General features: G+C 44.0%; 1 protein-coding gene across 6 annotated transcripts in view; it reads left to right on the forward strand.

Annotated features, from left to right (window-relative positions):
* The window catches only part of UBE2L3 (ubiquitin conjugating enzyme E2 L3), a 57,634-nt gene that overhangs the window by 16,368 nt on the left and 19,876 nt on the right, over positions 1-21,390 (forward strand). For 4 of the 6 annotated variants that reach the window (XM_073889611.1, XM_025857286.2, XM_073889612.1 and 1 more), the window contains exon 2: positions 1,861-1,956. The exons of 1 other annotated variant lie outside the window; for it this stretch is intronic. In XM_073889611.1, coding sequence (XP_073745712.1) covers positions 1,861-1,956 — 96 coding nt within the window. Of the gene's footprint in view, positions 1-1,860; positions 1,957-18,715; positions 18,835-21,390 lie in introns of all 6 variants that reach the window. One more of the 6 variants, XR_012377135.1, reaches the window with a different exon arrangement.

Here is a 21,390-nt window from a genome sequence, read left to right on the forward strand (position 1 = left end):
TTTAGATCCCTGCCCTCAAGCTTGTCCTCATGGAACTTATATGCTGTTTGGGGAGTGGGACAGAGTGGTAGAGTGAGATTTATTTATTACCCCTCCTGAAGGTTTCATTGTCCCCAGGGGAGCGTTTCTGATGAATCCTGATCATTAGCAGGAGGACCAGATGGCAGTTGGCAGGTTGAGTGGTCTCTTAGGTTCCGTACTGTCCTTCCTGCAGGCTCAGGAGGAGGGGCCAGACCACACCTTCGCCACTGCAGGGGCCACAACCACTGCAACTAGCTTCCTTATGGAAGCTGAGCGTTGCTTAGAAATGGAGCTCTTCTCTCAGTGGCAGTGGCTCTCTCTTCTCACTGCATAGCTTGTTAAAAATCCACATTTCAGACTCCACCCCACAGTTGCTGGACCAGAATTTCCAGGGCTGGGGCCTAAGCCCAGATGGTTGTGGTGGGCAGCTAGGCTTGACAAGCAGCAGCACTCTGTGGGAAGAAACTTGGTCGGGTGTGTCGCCTGCCATGAAGCACCAGCATGTCCCAACTGTCTGTTCATTTGAGACACTGTCCTTCTCAGCCTGCACCATGCCGAGCACACATACATCCTCCTACTTAGAACCTATAACGCTGGCTCAGTTCCTACTTCCTCTGGAATTGTTTCCCCAGGGGACCTTGTGAACTGTTGCCTGTGTGATGGGAATGTGGGGTGCAGAGGATCTTTTGGGCTTTATGGAGAGGCTGGTTCGGAGCCTCTGTGCCATTGTGAGCCACACCACACAGGGAGGGGCTTCTCAGTTGCAAAAGGGTGCATGGGCTAGACCAACAAGGAGGAAGCCAGGGCCATTGAGGAAGCTGTCCTGCCTCCTTAGCTGGGTGGTGCTCTAGGGATGCAGAAGAAGGTACCCAAGAGATGCAGAGGAGGCTTGTGTACCAAGGACAAGAGGCCAGGTTGGGACTTTGGAGGGGTTGTGTCACTGCAGGGGTCTGAGAATGGAGGAATGTTGGGAATGTGAGCAGGCCGGCCCACATTGGGTCTTGGGTCATAATGTTTGCTGGATGTTGACTGGAGTTGTTGCATAAGCAGTGGTGCACAGTTGAAAAACAAGTGACAGACAATTGTAGACTAAAGACCTCTCAGGCAGGGCCCTGAAGTGGTTAGTCCCCGTGGCCATGCTTTCTGGACGAAGTGGCATTTGCTGCATGGACAGTTTGTATAATAATCCCTCGTTTGCAAAGGGTTCTGTTGCATACAACAGGGTTTCCCCTTCATTGTGTTCAGCTCTGGGTCTTAACTACTGTTTTGAAGCCGAGGAAACGGAGGGCCAGTGAAAGGCTCCTGTCCCCCTCCCCATCCCAGTCTGGATAGTTGTTCTCTTTGCCGAGTGTCCATGCTGAGTCGGAGATCTGAAATCACACTTATGCCCTGGGTAGAAAACCTGGAGGGTATGTGTTTGCTCCTAGTCCTCGGCATCTGACTCATAGCTTAATAAATCTTGGTTGGAAGGAGTCAGGTCTGTAGCACCTTTCTTGCACCCCTGCTGCATGGCTGCCCTGTGCAGGGGTCTGAGGGTATTCAAGCAGAGGTCTGGTGACCAGCCCCAAGAGGAGGCGATATGTCTGCAGAAGGCAGTTATCTATCCCACTAAGTTCTGTGGGGTCACTGAGGTGGGGGCCTGTCTAGGTCTGGGGCATGGGTTTGAGGGGACATTGTGGCTCCAGGCCTCTTAACCAGACCGGGCGCAGACTAGTCCACACTCTGAAATTTGGTCATCAGTAGTGTTGGCACTCAGTTTAATTTGAGGGAGTCAGGAGGGATCTTAATGTGTGGTGCTTTCCCCTGTTTGACACCCCTTTATGCTTTGTTAATCAACAGGAGCTTGAAGAAATCCGCAAATGTGGAATGAAAAACTTCCGTAACATCCAGGTTGATGAAGCTAATTTATTGACTTGGCAAGGGCTTATTGTTCCTGTGAGTATTGAACACTTCCACTTCTTACCAGATTATTCTTCAAGGTGATGTGCGTGTTGGGCTTACCTCTCTGCTCCCAAGTAGGCTCTTAGGTGAGGCAGCCAGTAGATCACAGAAGCGGGCTGTCACTCTAGGATATAACGAGGCAGGGACCTTAGCCTCAGGTGCGTGAGTAGAATCCTGTCTTTGCACTGGTTTTGTAACATTCTGGGGGGGGCCCCCTGAGCTTTCCATGTCTGTGGATATTGCCAGGGGAAAGGAGCATGTTTTTGTGCCCCTGTCTTCCCTGGCTTCTCTGTGCCTGGCCCCGTTTGTCCAGACGGGGCTGCCTTCTCTGACCTCTCTTGGGAGATGGCAGCCGTTCCCATCTAGATCTTTTCTTTGCTTCCCTGCCTGGTTTTGCATCTGTGTGTCTAACCCTCTGGACACTTGCGTTCCAGGCTTTATTCCTGGTACCCTCCAGTATGTGCCTTCCGTTGGTTTCAAATCCCTTTGCCTAATGGCCTACCCGGTCCCCTCACCCATTGTCTTGTTTGGGGCTTCTGCCTCTACTTTCTGACCCCCACAGTTCCTTCTCCCTCTGCCTCACAGACGTCTGCCTTCAGATGGGCTCAGGCTTGCTCCTAACAATGGCCTTCCTGTCCTCTTGATTTAGTGTCTGCTCTTTCTCCATCCTTTCATCTCCTCACCCCTTGAGAGCCTCGTCCTGTACTAACTCCAGTTTGCAATCCCAGTTTCTCCCACCCTCCTGGCACCACCTCACACTGAGCACGTGGGCTCCCCTCTGTTCTCACGCCTCAGGCTCAGCAGCCCTAGAGCCCGCTTGCCTCTCGAGCCTTTGGAGCCTATGCAGCCCCTGGTTCTGTGACCTTGTGCCACTTACTGCTGTCCTGCTGCTGCTTCCTCTGAGCTCTTAGACACGGACCTTGTTTAGTCCCCTGCCTTTCTCTCGTGCTGTTTCTTGGGGCCCCTGCTTCTTCCAGCATCATAGATGACTAGATTATTGCTGTACATGGAGTCCTGTCCTTGCCTCTATTCCTGCCCTCTCCCCAGAACCACACCATTTGTCCATGAGGTGGCCTCACTTGGATGCCATGTGCCTTCTAGTCTCCCCAGCTCCCGACCAGGACTTCATCTGGAGTGCTCCCTTCCTTTCTGTTCTTCTGTCTCCACTGCCTCCTCTTTTCATCCCCACTTTGCCCATGAGCCTCAGGCCCTTTTCCTGTGCCTGTCCCTGCCCTACATTGTTGTGCAGAATCTTTCCTTATGGGCAGATTGGCTACTTTAACCAAAGCGGAACACGGAATATGCTTGCTGTAGATGTTTTCTTCTCATTGCCGGTTTTAAAAGTCCTTGCAACTTGAACAGCAGCTATTGGATTCATGCTTTATTTTCGTGATCATTTGAATAACGAAGGAAAGATATGCTTTTGTAGTGTTTCAGTACACACTCAGAAATTTTAAATGTGGGAGCATCCAGTCTGGTTTTGAGGGTGAGTCCTTGAGATTTCTCCAGGCTTGGAGATGGTGGGACTCAGGGCACAGTGTGGAGATGGTAGAGGAGCCCCTGGCTAGGAGGGTTTAGCCGGTGACCGCACGGCTTACCTGCTGTAGGGAATTGTTAGGTGCCAAGTGGAAGGATGGCCAGGACCATCTGACCTGTCCCTTTTCTAATTGAGATTTTTGTATCCTACTGATAGAAGAAGAGTTAATCCATGGATCTTTTGAAAAATGGTAAGAATGAGTGGGACGACTGGGGCACCTGGGTGGCTCGGTCATTAAGCGTCTGCCTTCGGCTCAGGTCATGATCCCAGGGTCCTGGGATTGAGCCCCGCATCAGGCCCTGCTCTGCGGGAAGCCTCCTTCCTCTCCCACTCCCCCTGTTTGTGTTCCCTCTTTTGCTGTCTCTCTCTCTGTCAAATAAATAAATAAAATCTTAAAAAAAAAAAAAATGAGTGGGACGGTTTTGAGCAGTCAGATTTGGGCAGTCTGCCCTGTGATCTCAGTGGCCTGAGAGTGCAGGCCGGCTCCAAGGGTAGGTGGCTGTCATCAGGCTCTGCCCAGAGCATGCCCCAAGGCCTCCCTCTGATGTCCTGTTGGTGGAGCCTGTGGAATGGGCTATGGTTTCATAAGTCCAAGGTGGAGACTGTCTGGTAGAATGCAGCATACTTGAGTTGAGGGTCCACCCTGCTGGGGTGAAAGCAGGGCCTGAGAGTAAAGGCATAGTAGTCCAGACGCATGCCTTGACCACCTGGTACTGGTCCTCAGGGAGCAGCTTAGTAAAGATGACCTAGTTGTAGCTCAGAGAAGGGGCAGACCCAGACCCCCCAGAGAGGGAAGATGGGAGTGAACCAGATGTGGTGCTTCCTCGAGACATTTCACTGTTACCATGGCACTTCAGGCTTATTCCCTTTAAATGTTTGTTTTTATATAATTTTTTTTCATTTGAAATTCAGAGGTGATAGCTAAGGAAGAAAATGATCTCGTAATCCTATCATGAAGAAATTCAGTAAGTTTTTGGGCACCTGCTGTTCAGGAACTGGAGGCATGGTGGTGAGCCTTCTCAAATTTCTTACCCAATGAACATGTTCACTCTTAACCATTAGCATATTCCTCCTAGTCTTTTTACTGCAATTTTTAATGGACTATTGATAGTTTCATAATTATCACATATTTTCATCATTTAGTCATTTACCTCGAACTCCTTGTGAACATAACTTGATAACTGTACAATATCCCATAATATTTGTGTTATCATTTATTCAATCATACCTTAATTTTGGATTGTTTTTCCATTTTTAAGATAATTTATCCATGAACATCTGTATGTGAAAATCTTAGTGAGCATCTTTATTTTAGGTTTGATTTTTTTTTTAAAGATTTTATTTATTTAATTGACAGAGAGAGACAGACACAGACAGCGTGAGAGGGAACACAAGCAGGGGGAGTGGGAGAGGGAGAAGCAGGCTTCCGGCCGAGCAGGGAGCCTGATGCGGGGCTCAATCCCAGGACCCTGGGGTCGTGACCTGAGGCGAAGCCAGTCACTTAACCAACTGAGCCACCCAGGCACCCCTAAGATTTTAGTTTTTTAAAGTAACCTTCATACCCAACATGGGACTCAAACTCACAACCCTGAGATCAAGAGTCACACACTCTGCTGACTGAGCCAGCCAGGTGCCCGTATTTTATGTTTGATATTAAGATACTGTAGTCTGACCAGGAGGAAGAGGATTATATTAAATATATCTGTAAGCCTGTGTATTGTCAAATTATTTCCAAGAAAGGTTGTGCCAGTTTATACTCTTAAGGGCACTGTCTTAACCAGTGCCTGCGCATGTCCTTGTCCTTCATGGAGGTTGCTAGGTGTTATTAAAGCCCCCAGGATGTGGGGTCTGATTGCCCCAGGTGAGAACCCTAGCCCTGCCCCTGACTGGTTTGGGGATCTCTAGCAAGTTAAGCAGTTTGTCCCAGTATCCTCACATCTAAAAGGAGTACTCATGTTTCTGGTTGTTGTCAAAGTTCAGTAAGTGCGTGTATGTGAATGCTTGGTCTCACTCTTTTTTTTTTTTTTTTAAAGATTTTATTTATTTGAGAGAGAGAATGAGATAGAGAGAGAGAGCACGAGAGGGAAGAGGGTCAGAGGGAGAAGCAGACTCCCTGCTGAGCAGGGAGCCCGATGCGGGACTCGATCCTGGGACTCCAGGATCATAACCTGAGCCGAAGGCAGTCGCTTAACCAACTGAGCCACCCAGGCACCCGCTTGGTCTCACTCTTACTATTAAAGCCTTTGTGGGGCTTGCTGCAAAACTATTTGGCAGTATGTAGCAAAGAGCCTATGAAACAAGCATGCAGAAAGAAATCATTGTTGCCAGTGTGGTAGGTGCAAAAGTACTAGATTGAATTTGTGTCTTAGTCCCATTCAGGCTGTTATAGAACAAGATACCAGATACTCGTTGGTTTATAACAGTAGAAATTTCTCACAGTTCTGGGAGCTGGAAGTCAAGATCAGAGTGCCAGTCTGGGGAGGGCCTTGTTCTTGGTCACACACTTCCCCTGTATCCTCCACGTGGCAGAAGGAGCAAGTTAGCTCTCTAGGGCCTGTTATAAGGTACTAATCCCATTCATGAGGGCTCTTCCCTAATGATCTAATCCGCTTCCCTCTTAACACCCATCACCCTAGGCATCAAGTTTTCAATGTATGACTTTTGGGGCTACACAAACATTCAGATCATAGTAATGTGGATTTCTAATTTTGTTATTGTAGTTGAAGGTTTTGTTATTAATTTATTGACTGTTTATATTTCCATAATCTATCGGAGTTTTAGTATGCTGCTTTGTTGAGTTGTAGGAATTCTGTATATTAGTCCTTTGTGTTTAGGAAAAATATTTTTCAGCTTACTATTTTCTTTCTTTTGTTTATTCAAGAATTCTTTTTTTTTTTTTTAAGATTTTTTATTTATTTGGCAGAGACATTAGAAGCAGGCTTCCTAGGGAGCGGGGAGCCCGATGTGGGGCTCGATCCCAACACCCTGGGATCATGACCTGAGCCAAAGGCAGATACTTAACAACTGAGCCACCCAGGTGCTGCCCCTATTCAAGAATTCTTAACTTGAAAGTTTCTCTTAAAATTTAAAAATTTTTTTGCTTCATTGTTTTTATTGTGGTAAAATACACTTAACATAAAGTTTGCCATTTGTAAGTATACAATTCAGTGACATTATGTTCAAAATGTGCAACCACCACTGTCTATTTCCAAAATTTTTCATCACTCAAAGAAACTCTGTATCTATTCAGTAATAACACCCTACTCCCTGTGGCCTCCCAACCCCTGGGAACCTCTAAACTACTGTCTTTATGAATTTACCTATTGTAGGTATTTCATATAAATCATATAATATTTGTCCTTTTGATCTGGCTTATTTCACTTAGCATAATTTTTTCAGGGTCATCTACATGGTACCACGAACCAGAACATCATTCCTTTTTTATGGATGAATAATGTTCCACTTTGTTTTTATACCACATTTTGTTTATCCATTCATCTGTTGATGGAAACTAGGGTAAAACAGAAGAAACTAGGGTGGTTTCTACCTTTTGGCTATTGTGAACATTGGCATACAAATGTCTGCTTGAGTCCCTGTTTTCAATTCTTTTGGGTGTATATGTAGGAGTAGAATTGCTGGATCATAGGGTAATGCCATGTTTTTAAACTTTTTGAGGAACCGCCAAACTGATTTTCACAGTGGCTGGCCTGTGCACAAGCGTTCCAATTTTCCTGCATCCTCACCAACATTTGTTATTTTACTTTTTTAAAAAGTTATAGCCAGGGGCGCCTGGGTGGCTCAGTCGTTAGGCGTCTGCCTTCAGCTCAGGTCATGATCCCAGGGTCCTGGGATTAAGCCCCGCATCGGGCTCCATGCTCCACGGGAAGCCTGCTTCTCCCTCTCCCACTTCCCCTGCTTGTGTTCCCTCTCTCGCTGTGTCTCTCTCTGTCAAATAAATAAAATCTTTAAAAAAAAAAAAAAAAAGAAAATGAATAACTATTAAAAAAAAAAGTTATAGCCATTCCAGTAGATGTGAAGTGGTATCTCATGTGGTTTTGATTTTTTTTTTTCTCCTCATGACTATGTATGTTGATTATCTTTTCATGTGCTTGTTGGCCATTTGTATAGTTCTTTGGTGAAATGTTAATTCAAGCAAGGTCTTTGCCCTCTTTTGTTTTCTTTCTTTTTTCCTTTTTTTTAAAGTAGGCTCTATGCCCAGTGTGGAGCCTAGCAGGGGGATTGACCCTGAGATCAAGACTTGAGCTGAGATCAAGAGTCAGACACTTAACCTGAGCCACCCAGGTCCCCCAAGACTTAAGTTTTTTAAAAGAGTTTTAGGTTCACAGTAACATTAAGAGAAAGGGATAGAGATTTCTTACATACCTCCTGGCCCCACACATGCCTAACCTCCCCTATTATGGACATTCTCTGTCAGAGTGGTATATTTGTTACGATTGATGAACCTACATAGACACATCATAATCCCCTAAACCCATTAGGATTCATTGTTGGTGTTGTATATTCTATGAGTATGGAAAAATGTATAATGGCACATAGCCATTATCATAGTATCATACGGACTATTTTCACTGCCCTAAAATCCTCTGTATTCTGCTTTTTCATTCTTCCCTGCCCCTCTCCCCTTATCCCTTGCCCTATGCCCACCCACAGCAACCACTAATCTTTTTACTGTCTTCATAATTTTGCCTTTTCTAGAATGTCATTTGATTGGAATCACACAATATGTATAGTCTTTTTCAGACTGGCTTCTTTCAGTTATAATAATACACAGTTAAGTTTCCTCCATGTCTTTTCATGGCTTGATAGTGCTTTCTTTTTAGCATTGAATAATATTCTGTTGTCTGGATATACCAGTTTATTTATCTGTTCACCTACTAAAGAGCATCTTGTTTGCTTCCAAATTTAGCAATTATGAATAAAGCAGCTATAAACATTTTTAGTTGGGTGTTTGTGTTCTCCTTTCCTTGTCTTTGAGTTGTAGGAGTCCTTTATATGTTATAGATATTAAACCTTTATCAGCTATATGATGTGCAAATATTTTCTCCCATTCTGTGGGCTTTCACACTTTTGGTAGTGTCTTTTTTTTTTAATTCATGAATAGTTGACACACAATGTTATATTAGTTGGATAGTGCTCTTTGATGCACAAAAGTTTTTAATTTTAATGAAGTACATTTTATCTGTTTTTTCTTTTGTTGCGTGCTTTCAGTATCATACTTAAGAAACCATTGCCAAATCCAAGTCATACAGGTCTTCCCCTTCCTCTTTTTTTTTTTTTTTTTTTTTATTTTATTTACTTATTTGACAGAGAGAGAGACAAGCAGGGGGAGTGAGAGAGGGAGAAGCAGGCTTCCCCGCTGGAGCAGGGAGCCTGATGCGGGGCTTGATCCCAGGGTTCTGGGATCATGACCTGAGCTGAACACAGATGCTTAATGACTGAGCCACCCAGGTGCCCCTGTTTTGTTTTTTTAAGTAAGCTCCACACCCAGTGTGGGGCTTGGACTCACGACCCTGAGAGCAAGAGCCTTGTGCTCTGCCCACTGAGCCAGCCAGGCCCCCTCTCCCCCGTTTTCTTCTAAGAATGTTTATAGTTTTAGCTCTTAAATTTATTTCTTTGATCCATTTTAAGTTAATTTTTATATATGGTGTAAGGTAAAGGTCCACCTTCCTTATTTTGCGCTTGGATATCCAGTTTTCCCAGTACCATTTGTTAGAGAGACTGCTCTTGATCTTGGCATCTTTGTCAAAAATCAGCTGAGCATATATGTGGGGGTTTACTTCTGGACTCTCAGTTCTATTCTTTTGGTCCGTGTGTCTGTCTTTTTGCCAGCCACACTGTTTTGGTTACTGTAGCTTTGTAGTAAGTTTTGAAGTCAGAAGTGTGAGTCCTCCAACTTTGGTCTGCTTTTTTTTTCCTTTGGGTAAAGATTTTATTTATTTGAGAGAGAGAGAGCACAAGCAGGGGGAGCAGCAGAGGGAGAAGCAGGCTCCCGGCTGAGCACGGAGCCTGACACAAGGTTCGATCCCAGGACCGCAGGATCATGACCTGAACCAAAGGCAGACGCTTAACAACTGAGCCACCCAGGCACACCATACTTTTTTTTTTTTTAAGATTTTATTTATTTGAGAGAGAGAGAATGAGAGATAGCACGAGAGGGAAGAGGGTCAGAGGGAGAAGCAGACTCCCTGCTGAGCAGGGAGCCCAATGTGGGACTTGATCCCGGGACTCCAGGATCATGACCTGAGCCGAAGGCAGTCGCTTAACCAACTGAGCCACCCAGGCGCCCTTTTTTTTTTTTTTTTAAAGTAAACTCTACCCCCGATGTGGGGCTCGAAGTCACAACCCCAAGATCAAGAGTCGCATACCAGCTGAGCTAGTCAGGTGCCTCTTTGCTCTTCTTTTATAAGATCGTTTTGCCTGTTCAGAGTTCCTTGAGATCCCATATGAATTTTAGGATGGGTTTTTCTATTTTGTAAAGATAACACTTGGGATTTTGGTAGAAATTGAATCTTGAGATCATTTTGGGTCGTATTGTCGTCTGAATATTAAGTCTTTCAATCCATGAACCCAGGATGACTTTTCATATATTTAGGTCTTTAATTTCATTCAGCAGTGCTTTGTCATTTTCAGTGTGTAAGTTTTATGCATCTGTATTAATTAGCTCAGACAGTCATAACAAAACACCAAAGACTGGATGGCTTAAACGACAGAAATTAATTTTTTCACACTTTTAGAAGCTAGACATCCTAGATCAGGGTCTGGCCAGGTCACTTGCTGGCAAGGACCTTTTCCTGTCTTGCAAATGGCTACCTACTTTGTGCTCACATGGAGAGGAAGAGCAAGGGAGTTCTTTGGTGCTTCTTGTAAGTGCAGTAGGTCCTCCCCACCCTAATCTGTGGTTTCAGTTGCCCATAGTCTACTGATGATCTTCCAAAGCAGATTACCTTCATTCTGACATATCTTCAGGTGAGTATAGTAGCCTAACACTACATTACGATGCCTACGTGATTCACCTTACTTCATCTGATCACATCATCACAATAAGAAGAGTGAGTACAGTACCATAATGTATTTTGAGAGACCACATTCACATAACTTTTATTACAGTATATTGTTAATAATCGTTCTATTTTTTGTCAGTCTCTTACTATGCTTAATTTATAAGTTAAACTTTATCATGGGTATGTATGCATAGGAAACAATGTAGTATATAGAGGGTTTGGTACTATCTGTGGTTTCAGATACCTACTGTGGGGCTTAGAAAGTATACTGTGTGGATAAAGGGGGACAACTGTACATTAATCCTGTTGGGTCAGGGCTCCACCTTATGACCTCATTTAATCTTAATTACTTGCTTACCCCAAATATAGTCACACTGCGATTTGGGGCTTCAGGATATGAATTTGGAGGAAATACATTTCAGTCTATAATAGCCTCCTTGGTTAAATTTGTTTCTAGGTATTTTATTCTTTTCAATGTTATTTTGAATGGACTTGTTAATTTCCCTTTTTGGATTATTCATTGTATATAGAAATGCGAAAATGCGACTGATATTTTTGTGTTGCTCTTGTGTCTTGCAGTTTTGCTGAACTCATTTATTAGTTCTGTGTGTGTGTGGTCTTTAGGGTTTTCTACATACGAGATCAGGTCCTCTCTGAGTAGAGGTAGTTTTATATCTTCCATTCCAATTTGGATATCTTTTACTTCTTTTTCTTGCCTAATTGTCCTGGCTAGAGGCAGCAACACTTTGTCGAATAGAAGTGGCAAAAACAAGCATCCGTGTTTTATTCCTGATTTTAGGGGGAAAATGTTCAGACTTTCACCATTGAGTGTGATGTTGGCTGTAGCTTTTTCATAAATAGCTTTTGTGGTGGTCTCTCCCTAGTTTATAAAGTGTTTTTATCATGAAAGTGTGTTAAGTTTTTGTCAAGTGCTTTTTCTGCATCACTTGAGATGATTGTGTTTTTTTCCTTTATTCTATTAATGTGGTATATTACCTTGATTGATTTTTGTGTATTTAGGCATCCTTGCATTCCTGGAATAAATCCCTCTTGGTGGTAGTGTATAATCATTTTAATATGCTTCTGAATTCATTTTGCAAGTGTTTTCAAAACTCGTAAGGGATTTTGTAATTTTCTTATAGTGTCTTTGGCTTCAGTATTAGGGTGATGCTGCCCTTATAGAATGAGTTACGAAGTATTCCCTCTTTGGAAGAGTTCTAGGGGTGCCTGGGTGGCTCAGTCATTAAGCGTCTGCCTTCGGCTCAGGTCATGATCCCAGGGTCCTGGGATCGAGCCCCGCATCTGGCTCCCTGCTCGGCGGGAAGCCTGCTTTTCCCTCTCCCTCTCTCCCTGTTTGTGTTCCCTCTCTCGCTGTGTCTCTCTCTGTCAAATAAATAAATAAAATCTTAAAAAAACAAAAAAAGGGGGCCTCTGGGTGGCTCAGTCGGTAAGCGTCTGCCTTCGGCTCGGATCACGATCCCAGGGTCCTGGGATTGAGCCCCGCATGGGGCTCCCTGCTCCGCGGGGAGCCTGCTTCTCCCTCACCCTCTGTTTGCCTCTCTGCCTGCTTGTGCCCTCCCTCTCTCTCTCTTTGTCAATAAATAAATAAAATCTTTTAAAAAAAAGAAGAGTTCTAGAAGGATCAGTGTTAATTCTTTAAACATTGGGTATAGTTCATCAGTAAAACCATCTGATTCAGGACTCTTGCGTTGGGAGGTTTTTGATTGCTGGTTCAATCTCCTTACTCATTATAGGTTTATTTCTGTTTTCTTGATTCAGTTTTAGTAGATTTAGTGTTCCTGGGAGTTTGTCCATCTCCTCTAAGTTATCTAATTTGTTGGTGTACACAACTGTTTAGTACTCTTTTACAATCTTGTTTATTTCTGTAAAATTGGGAGTAATGCTTCCACTTTCATTTCTGATTTGAATAATGTGAGTCTCCTTTCTTTTCTTTAGTCAGCCTAGGCAAAGGTTTATCAGTTTCGTTGATCTTTTCAAAGAACCACCTTTTGGTTTCATTGATTTATCTCTATTGTTTTTCTACACTCTGTTTCATTTATCTCCTCTGTAATTGTTATTTACTTTCTGCTAGCTTTGGGTTTCATTTGCTCTTCCTTTCTTCATTCCTAAGGTGTCCAGTTAGGTTCTTGATTCTAGATCTTTCTTTATTATTATTGGTGTTTACAGCTGTAAATTTCCCTCTGAGCACTACTTCCACTGCATTCCTAAGTTTTGGTCTGTTGTGCTTTAATTTTCATTCATCTCAAGGTATTTTCTAATTTCCCTTGTGATTTTTTTCCTTGACCCATTTTTTTTTTAAGATTTTATTTATTTATTCATGAGAGACAGAGAGAGAGAGAGAGAAGCAGAGGGAGAACAAGGCTCCCCACTGAGCAGGGAGCCCGATGGGGGACTCGATCCCAGGACGCTTGGGATCATGACCTGAGCCGAAGGCAGACGCTTAACCATCTGAGCCACCCAGGCGCCCTGTTTTTTATTTTTTAAGAATATGTTTAATTTTGGGGCTCCTGGGTGGCTCAGATGGTTAAGCGCCTGCCTTCGGCTCAGGTCATGATCCCAGCGTCCTGGGATCGAGTTCCATATCAGGCTCCCTGGTTGGCACAGAGCCTGCTGCTCCCTCTCCTACTGCTCCCCCAGCTTGTGCTCTCTCGCTCTGTCAAATAAATAAAATCCTTAAAAAGAAAAAAGAATATGTTTAACTTCCACATATTTGTGAGTTTTCCAGTTTTCCTTTTGTTACTGACTTCTAGTTGCATTCCACACTGGCCAAAAAATATACTTTGTGTGACTTAACGTGGTTTATTGTGGAGAATGTTTCATGGGCACTTGAAAAGGTTCTGCTACTGTTCGATGGAGTGTTCCGTATATGTTAGGTCTGATTGGTTGTTCAAGTACTCCATTTCCTTGTTGATCTTCTATCTTGTTCTAGTATTGAAAGTGGGGTATTGAAATCCCCAAAGATTTTTTTAGAACTTGTATTTCTTACCTTTCTCCCTTCATTTCTGTCAATTTTTGCTTCACGTATTTTGGTTCATATGTTTGTTGTGTATAGGTTTATAATTGTTGTGTCTTCTTGATGGATTGAACCTTTGTCAATGTATAGTGTCTTTTGTTGTAATCTTTTTTACTTAAAATCTACCTAGTTTGATAATAATATAGTCACCGTAGCTCTCTTTTCGTTATTAATTGCACGGAATATCTTTTTCCATCTTTTACTTCTAACTTCTTCTTTTTTTTTTTCCCTAAGATTTTACTTATTTATCTGACAGAGACAGAGAGAGAGGGAACACAAGCAGGGGAGTGGGAGAGGGAGAAGCAGGCTTCCCGTTGAGCAGAGAGCCCAATATGGGGCTCAATCCCAGGACCCTGGGATCATTGATCTGAGCTACAGATGCTTAACGAGTGAGCCACCCGGGCGCCCCTACTTCTAACTTCTTTATGTCTTTGTAAAGTGAGTCTCTTGCAATGATCATATAAATGGATGGCATTTTCTTATCCATTCTGGCGATCTCTCTTTTTTTTTTTTAATTTTATTTATTTGCCAGAGAGAGAGAGAGAGAGTGCACGTGAGAGAGCACAAACAGGGGGAGTGGCAGGCTGAAGGAGAAGCAGGCTCCCCACTGAGCAAGGAGCCTGATGTGGGATCATGACCTGAGCTGAAGGCAGCCACTGCTTAACTGCCAGGTGTCCCATCTATGTCTTTTATTAAGTGGAGAGATTATCCATTTATATTTCAAGTAATTACTGATAAGAAAGGATTTGCTTCTCTTATTTATATCTTTTTTTTTAAAGATTTTATTTATTTGAGAAAGAAAGAATGAGAGAGAGAGAGCACATGAGAGGGGGAGGGTCAGAGGGAGAAGCAGACTCCCTGCTGAGCAGGGAGCCCGATGCGGGACTCGATCCAGGGACTCCAGGATCATGACCTGAGCCGAAGGCAGTTGCTTAACCAACTGAGCCACCCAGGTGCCCTGTTATTTATATCTTTGTTTTCTGGATGTCTTACATTTGGTTCCTAAATTCCTCCATTACTGCCATATATATAGTTGATTTTTTGGTAGTATACCATTTTGATTCCCTTCTTTCCTTTTATGTATACTTACTAGTTATTTTCTTAGAGGCTACCTTGGGGATTACAATTAACATCTTAATCTGTTAACAACTTGGTTTGAGGGTGCCTGGGTGGCTCAGTTGGTTAAGCGACTGCCTTCGGCTCAGGTCATGATCCTGGAGTCCCAGGATCGAGTCCCGCATCGAACTCCCTGCTCAGTGGGGAGTCTGCTTCTCCCTCTGAACCTCTTCCCTCTTGTGCTGTCTCTCATTCTCTCTCTCTCCAATAAATAAAATCTTTAAAAAAAAAAACAACAACTTGGTTTGAATAATACTAACTTGATTTCAATAGCATTTAAACACTCTACTCCTATACATCTCCATTACCTCCCACTTTATACATATATATATTTTTTGTTTATGTTTATTTTTTATTTATTTTTATTTATTTTTGTTTATTTTTTTAAAGATTTTATTTACTTTATTTGTCAGAGAGAGCACAAGCAGGGGGAGCGGCAGGCAGAGGGAGAAGCAGGCTCTCCACTGAGCAGGGAGCCCGATGTGGGACTCGATCCCAGCACCCTGGGATCATGACCTGAACCACCCGGGTGTCCCTACCTCCCACTTTTATATTGTTACTGTCACAAAGAGCAGTTAAAAACCCAAAGTACATTAATCTATAATACTAGCTTTTATGCTTTTCTGTGTAGTTAAATTTATTATTGTTCTTTATTTCTTCATATGGCTTTAAGTTACTGTCCTTTCGTTTAGCCTGTTGGACTCCCGTTTCTCTTTCTTTTAGGAAAAGTGATGATTCTCCCAGATTTTTTTAAATTATTTATTTATTTTACAGAGTGACAGCCAGAGAGGGAACACAAGCAGGGGGAGTGGGAGAAGCAGGCTTCCCCCTGAGTGGGGAGCCCGAGATGGGGCTCGATCCCAGGACCCTGGGATCATGACCTGAGCCGAAAGCAGCCGCTTAACCAACTGAGCCACCCAGGCGCCCTGCCAAAGATTTTATTTTATTTTATTTATTTATTTTTTTACATAATTTCTAAACCCAACGTGGGGCTTGAATTTTCAACCCCAGGATCGCATGCTCTATGGACCTAACCAGCCAGGCACCTCTCCTTTTCTTTGTATACTTTGTGATTTTTGTTGTTGTTGTTGTTGAAAATTGGACATTTGAATATTATAATGTGGAATCAGATTCTCCCCTTTGCCCAGGATTTGCTGGGAGTTTTTTGTTTTGTTTTTTAAATTATCTCTACAGCCAAGGTAGGGCTTGAACTCATAACCCCAAGATCAGCAGTCACATTTTCTATTTGCTTACCCAGCCAGGCGCCCTGGGGTTCGCTGTTCTTGATTGTTGAAAGCTTCACTTGTGTCCTACCAATGTTTGGGCTGAAATTTCCTTGAATGTCAAAAGCTTTAAAAAAAAAATTTTTTTTTTAAAGAGTCTCTGTCAGTCCATGCAGACTGGCTCCATGCTGGGGTACTACTTTAACCCGTAGCCAGGTCATTTGCAATTCTCCCAAAGCCTTTACTTGTTGCTTGCATTGAGGCTACAGTTAGCCAGTGGTGAAAGTTTCAGATCTTCTCAGGACTTTGCTGAGTATGTAGCCTGTCCTAGGCATATGCATGGCTTTCTCAATTCCCCAGTATGCCTGGGCACATTTGAATGCCCTAATTTCCCCAGGTTTCTCCTTGGCTTTTCCTCTTTTGCTTTAGGAAGTCTATTGTATGTCTCAGTCATTATCTTTGCCCCAGGTAGCTGTGGGCTTTTCTTTGCCTTACAGTGTTTTTTTGAGCAGTGCCAGCGATTTTCCACCCTTGTGTGGATTCTGAGTTAGGCAAAACAAAGACAGGCACCTTATGTGTCAGCCCCTCAGGTAGCCCTAAGACAGGTTAGCACAGAGAGACGCAGTAATTCGCAAGTGAGATCTGCTCTGCTCCCTCTGGAACCAGAGACCAGGGCCCCCCACTGGAACTAGAGGCTGCCATCTGTAAGACTGTCTGCTGCCCAGCCAGGGAGGGATGGAGTAAGAGCGAGAAAAATTGCCACAAAGTTTTCCCGCCAGTTTCAGTTGCCCTTTTCTTGATTCTGCATTCATTCGGTTGCTGTAAACCTTGGACTGTTTTCCAGAGTTCATACAAAGTTGGTTCTGACAGTTTTCTGTGTGTGGGGGTTTTTTGTTTCTTTGTTTTGTTTTGTTTTATGTTTCTGTGGATGGGAGTTTGGAGCTGCTTGCTTTGCCATTTTGCTGATGTTGCTCTCTAAATTTTATTTATTTATTTTAAAAGATTTTATTTATTTATTTATTAGAGAGCGAGTGAGAGAGAAACAGCATGAGAGGGGAGAGGGTCAGAGGGAGAAGCAGGCTCCCCGCTGAGCTGGGAGCCTGATGTGGGACTTGATCCCAGGACCCTGGGATCGTGACCTGAGCCGAAGGCAGTCGCTTAACCAACTGAGCCACCCAGGCACCCAGTTGGCTCTCTAAATTTTAAAATTTTAATCAGGAAATAAAAACAAAAACAGGAATCAGTGGATTTCATTAAAGGCCATATTACTGTCAATTAAATTTTATGATACGGGTTGTTAAAGTGGCCTGTTAATTAAACCTCTCTTCCCTTTCTGGATTAACCCCTCCTTCATCATGGACTATTTTTAAAATATTCCATTGTAGGTGCACCTGGATGGCTCAGTCGTTTGAGCGTTGGCTCTTGATTTTGGCCTCAGGTTGTGATCTTGGGCCATGGGATTGAGCCCTGTGTGGGGCTCTGCTTATCAGGGAGTCTGCTTCTCTCCTTCGCGCTCTGCCCCTCTCCCCCTGCTTGGGCACACCCTCTGCCCCTCTCCCCTGCTTGGGCACACACACTGTTTCTCTAAAATGAATAAATAGATCTTCAAAATGCTTTAAAAAAATTAAAATAGAGTAAAAAAAATAAAATATTCCGTTGTATTAAGTTTACTGGTCTTTAGTGTTTTTGCCTCTGTGTTCATACGTGAGATTGGATTGTGTTTTCTCTGTGCTAGTGGATTTGGGTAAAAGGGTCATGCGGGCTTCATGTATTATGAAGTAGAAATTTCATTCTTTTCCTGTGTTGTGAGTAGCTAATTTTTGCTTTTATGGTAATTTTTGCTTTTATGTTATGATGTCTTCTAGTTTCCTTGGTGTTTGCTCTTTGTCCTTTTCTAATTTTGTGATTTGAGTGCTTTGTTCTTTAAGGCGGGAGTTCATTTAATCTTTTTTTTTTCCCTAAGATTTTATTAGAGAGAGGGAGAGAGAAAGAATGGGGGGAGGAGCAGAGGGAGAGGGACAAACAGACTCTGCGCTGAGCATGGTGCCCGACATGGGGCCTGATCTCATGACCTGGAGATCACGACCTGAGCTGAAACCATGAGTCGGATGCTTAACCGACTGAGCCGCTCAGGTGCCCCAGGAATTCGTTCCATCTTGATTTCCTTTCTTGCCTGGGCTACTCCTGTCCCGTCATTGTCACCCTGAACTTGTGATGGTGCTGCTACTAGTTTTACCTTTTATTGAGAAGGTAAGACATGCACAGATGGAAACATTCCAACAGTGACAGCAAGTCTTCCTTCAGACTATCTGTGCCTCAGTTGCTCATTTGTAAAATGGAGCTAGTAAGTGCCTGCCTCTCACAGCGGGCAGGGGACTAAATGAGTTGACCGCGCTCCTGGGCCTGGGGCAGAGCAAGTGTTTACGTCAGCTAATGTTGTGGTTAATGCTCCAGTCAGCTGCCCTGGATGTCTTTGCTTTTGGGCTTCAGAACCACAGACTTGTGAGTCATCTTTGTATCCCTGAGGCCTTGTATATCAAAGGCTGCCTCAAGAATTGTTTTTAAAATGAAATGAAGGCCCTCTAGAGAGGCCTTGTACTTCCTTGTTGTTTCCCATGCCAGCTGGTGGGAGAAGAAGTAGTCTCTCTAACCCGGCAGTTTCTCCGGCCTTCACGCTGGCTCCTGGGGCACACTGCTCTCCTTTCAATGTCCACACACACCAGGTTCTGGTGAACCCCTCCAGAATCATTTTGAGGATGGGCATGAGTTGCACTGATAATGCCCCCTTTCAAAAACTGGAAATACTTTTGTCTCTGTGCAGGCTTTTCCAGTTCAGAAGTTCTTTGCAGCACCTCCCTGGCTCATCATCACATCTCCCCCACCTGGGCTGGATACCAGCCTCTTTTGAACAGCTTTGCTCCCTTGTCTTGTGGGCTGCAGGTCAGTACCCTCCACCAGATGACTCTGAGTTGGACTGTGGCTACGGTACTCAAAACCCTAATTGTTGAGTTAAATTCCTGTTAACCTTCAAGGAGAGGCATCCCAATTTTCTCAGGAACCTCACACCTCTTCCTGCTCAGGAAGCCGCGCATACCTCTTCTACTTAAGGCACCCATCCTCTTCCTCCTGAGTCTTCTCTGAAACTCCCCATCCTCTGGTCTCAGTGAATCACACTCTTCTGTGTTCTCTCCAGTCACCATTCATACTGGTGAGGTCCCTTTTGACTGCAAGTAAGGAAACCCCCAACTTAGCTTTGCTTCGAAAAGGGAACGTTACTGCTGCTGACAGAAAGTCCTATGGTGCATGCTCTGGGCTTAATCCAGCAGCTCAGTGATGTGAGCAGGGCCCTAAATTCGGCCTGTCCCTCTTCTCCTGTTCCTGGTTCTATTCAGCCTGGCCTTCGCCCAGTCATCACGCAGCTGCTGAAGTCCTGGAGTCAGCTGCAGGGCCCACAGTGGCCAGGGTAGGAAGACGACCTTCTCTTCCCTTCCCTTCTCTTCTGTTTCTTTGAATGGTTTATTTTGAGATAATCAGAGATTCTTATGCAATTATAGTAATAGAGATCGGCGGTACCTTTCACCTGTTGCATAGCCATAGCAGAGTATCATAACCAGAAACTTAATGGCAATACAGTCCGCTGACCATATTCGATTTCTCCAGTTTTAATATGTGTGTGTTTATGTAGTTTTATCATATGTGTAGTTTGGTGTGACCAAGAACAAAACACCCATCCCATCCCAGAAGCTGCCCACAGGCCCCCATATGTCATTATCCAGAACCAGGACACATGGCTTACCCCTGCCCCAACCCCACCCCTGTCTATCACTGGCTGAGGTAGGAAAGTCCCACAGTGGATAGTGCTGTCCGATAGGGATATCCTGTGAGTCACAGCTGTACTTTTAAATTTTCTAGTAGTCCCATTAAAAATTTAAAAATTCATTTTGGAGTTCATTTTGATAAAATAGTTTACATAATGCATTGTATTAAAAATATTTCTTAACACATAATGCCAATAATTGTTACTGAAATATTTTAAGTTCTTTTTTTGTACAAGATCTCTGAAATCCAGGTGGTATTTTGCACTCATAGCACATCTCAACTCAGAGGAGTCACATGTTTCTTTCTCTTTTCTTTTCTTTCTTTCGTATAAAAAGGTAATTTTATTAAAGCCATAGGGGCAGGACCCATGGGTGGAAAGAGCTGCTGTCCATTTCTTTCTTTAGGCTCCACACTGGGCATGGAGCCCATTGTGGGGCTTGAACTCCTGACCTTGAGATCAAACCTAAGCTGAGATCAAGAGTCTGATGGTTAACCAACTGAGCCACCCAGGCGCCCCAGAAGAGTTACATTTCAAGTGTGCAATAGCCACTAGCAACTAGTGGCTGGTTTGTTGGGCAGGTTTAGGCCAGTCAGGACTTACCCCAGGATCACAGTGAGGGAGCAGCATGACCACATACAAAACTGGGGTTTTGCCTGCAAAGAAATGGGGGAATGCCTGTTGGCTGACAGCCTGTTGGGGTCTGCTGTGACCTGGCCCACATCACTTTGCTCCGTTGATTTGGGCACTCCTCACAGTGTGACTTTTGCTTTACTGTGGTATGGATATCTGTCTCAACAATTTCTGGGTCAGGTAGAAGCCTGTATCAGTTTCCCTTCCACTTCCTGTCCCTAGCACCATGTGTCACACATAGTAGGCACCTCCTAAACAGTTTGTAAATTGAACTTGTGGTTATGCAAAAGCAGTATTTCTCAATGCAATTGTGTTGTAAACTGCATTTCGGTGTGTGCCTGTGGATTATTTGTGTAAGATTGTCCCTGTTTCTTGTCCAGGAGGTGCCAACAGCCAGCTTTGTCATCGGAACAATGTAAGGACACCCTCAGGCATTTCTCTCTCTCTCTCTCTCTTTTTTTTTTAAGTTTTTATTTGACACAGAGAGAGCACAAGCAGGGGGAGCAACAAAGGGAGAGGGAGAGGGAGAAGCAGGCTCCCCGCTGAGCAGGGATCCTGATGTGGGGTTCGATCCCAGGGCCCTGGGATCATGACCCGAGCCGAAGGCAGCCGCTTAACCAACTGAGCCACCCAGGCGCCCCTCTCTCTCTTTCTTTTTTTTAGTATATGTGCTGCCGAAGCGAGCACTCTCTCTTTCTTTTTTTTAAGATTCTATTTACTTGAGAGAGATGGAGAGAGCACTAGCGGTCAGGTTGGGGAAGGTAAAGGGAGAAGCAGACTCCCCACTGAGCAGGGAGCCCAACAAGGGGCTCGATCCCAGGACCCTGAGATTATGACTTGAGCCTCCCAGGCGCGCCCCCCCCCCCCCGCATTTCTAAACCAGTGGGGGAGGAACAACACTACCCTTAGCTGAGAACTACTATTTCTGTGTTAGCTTTGATTTTTTTTCAATTAATTAATTAATTAATTAATTTGAAGCAGAGAGAGCAAGAGTCCATGAGTGAGCGCGCACACTTGCATGAGCCGGGGGGGGGGGGGGGAGAGGC

This window comes from Callorhinus ursinus, unplaced genomic scaffold (genome assembly GCF_003265705.2).
Source record: "Callorhinus ursinus isolate GAN/ISIS: 27379988/994484 unplaced genomic scaffold, GSC_fseal_2.0 scaffold110, whole genome shotgun sequence".
Taxonomy (NCBI): domain Eukaryota; kingdom Metazoa; phylum Chordata; class Mammalia; order Carnivora; family Otariidae; genus Callorhinus; species Callorhinus ursinus.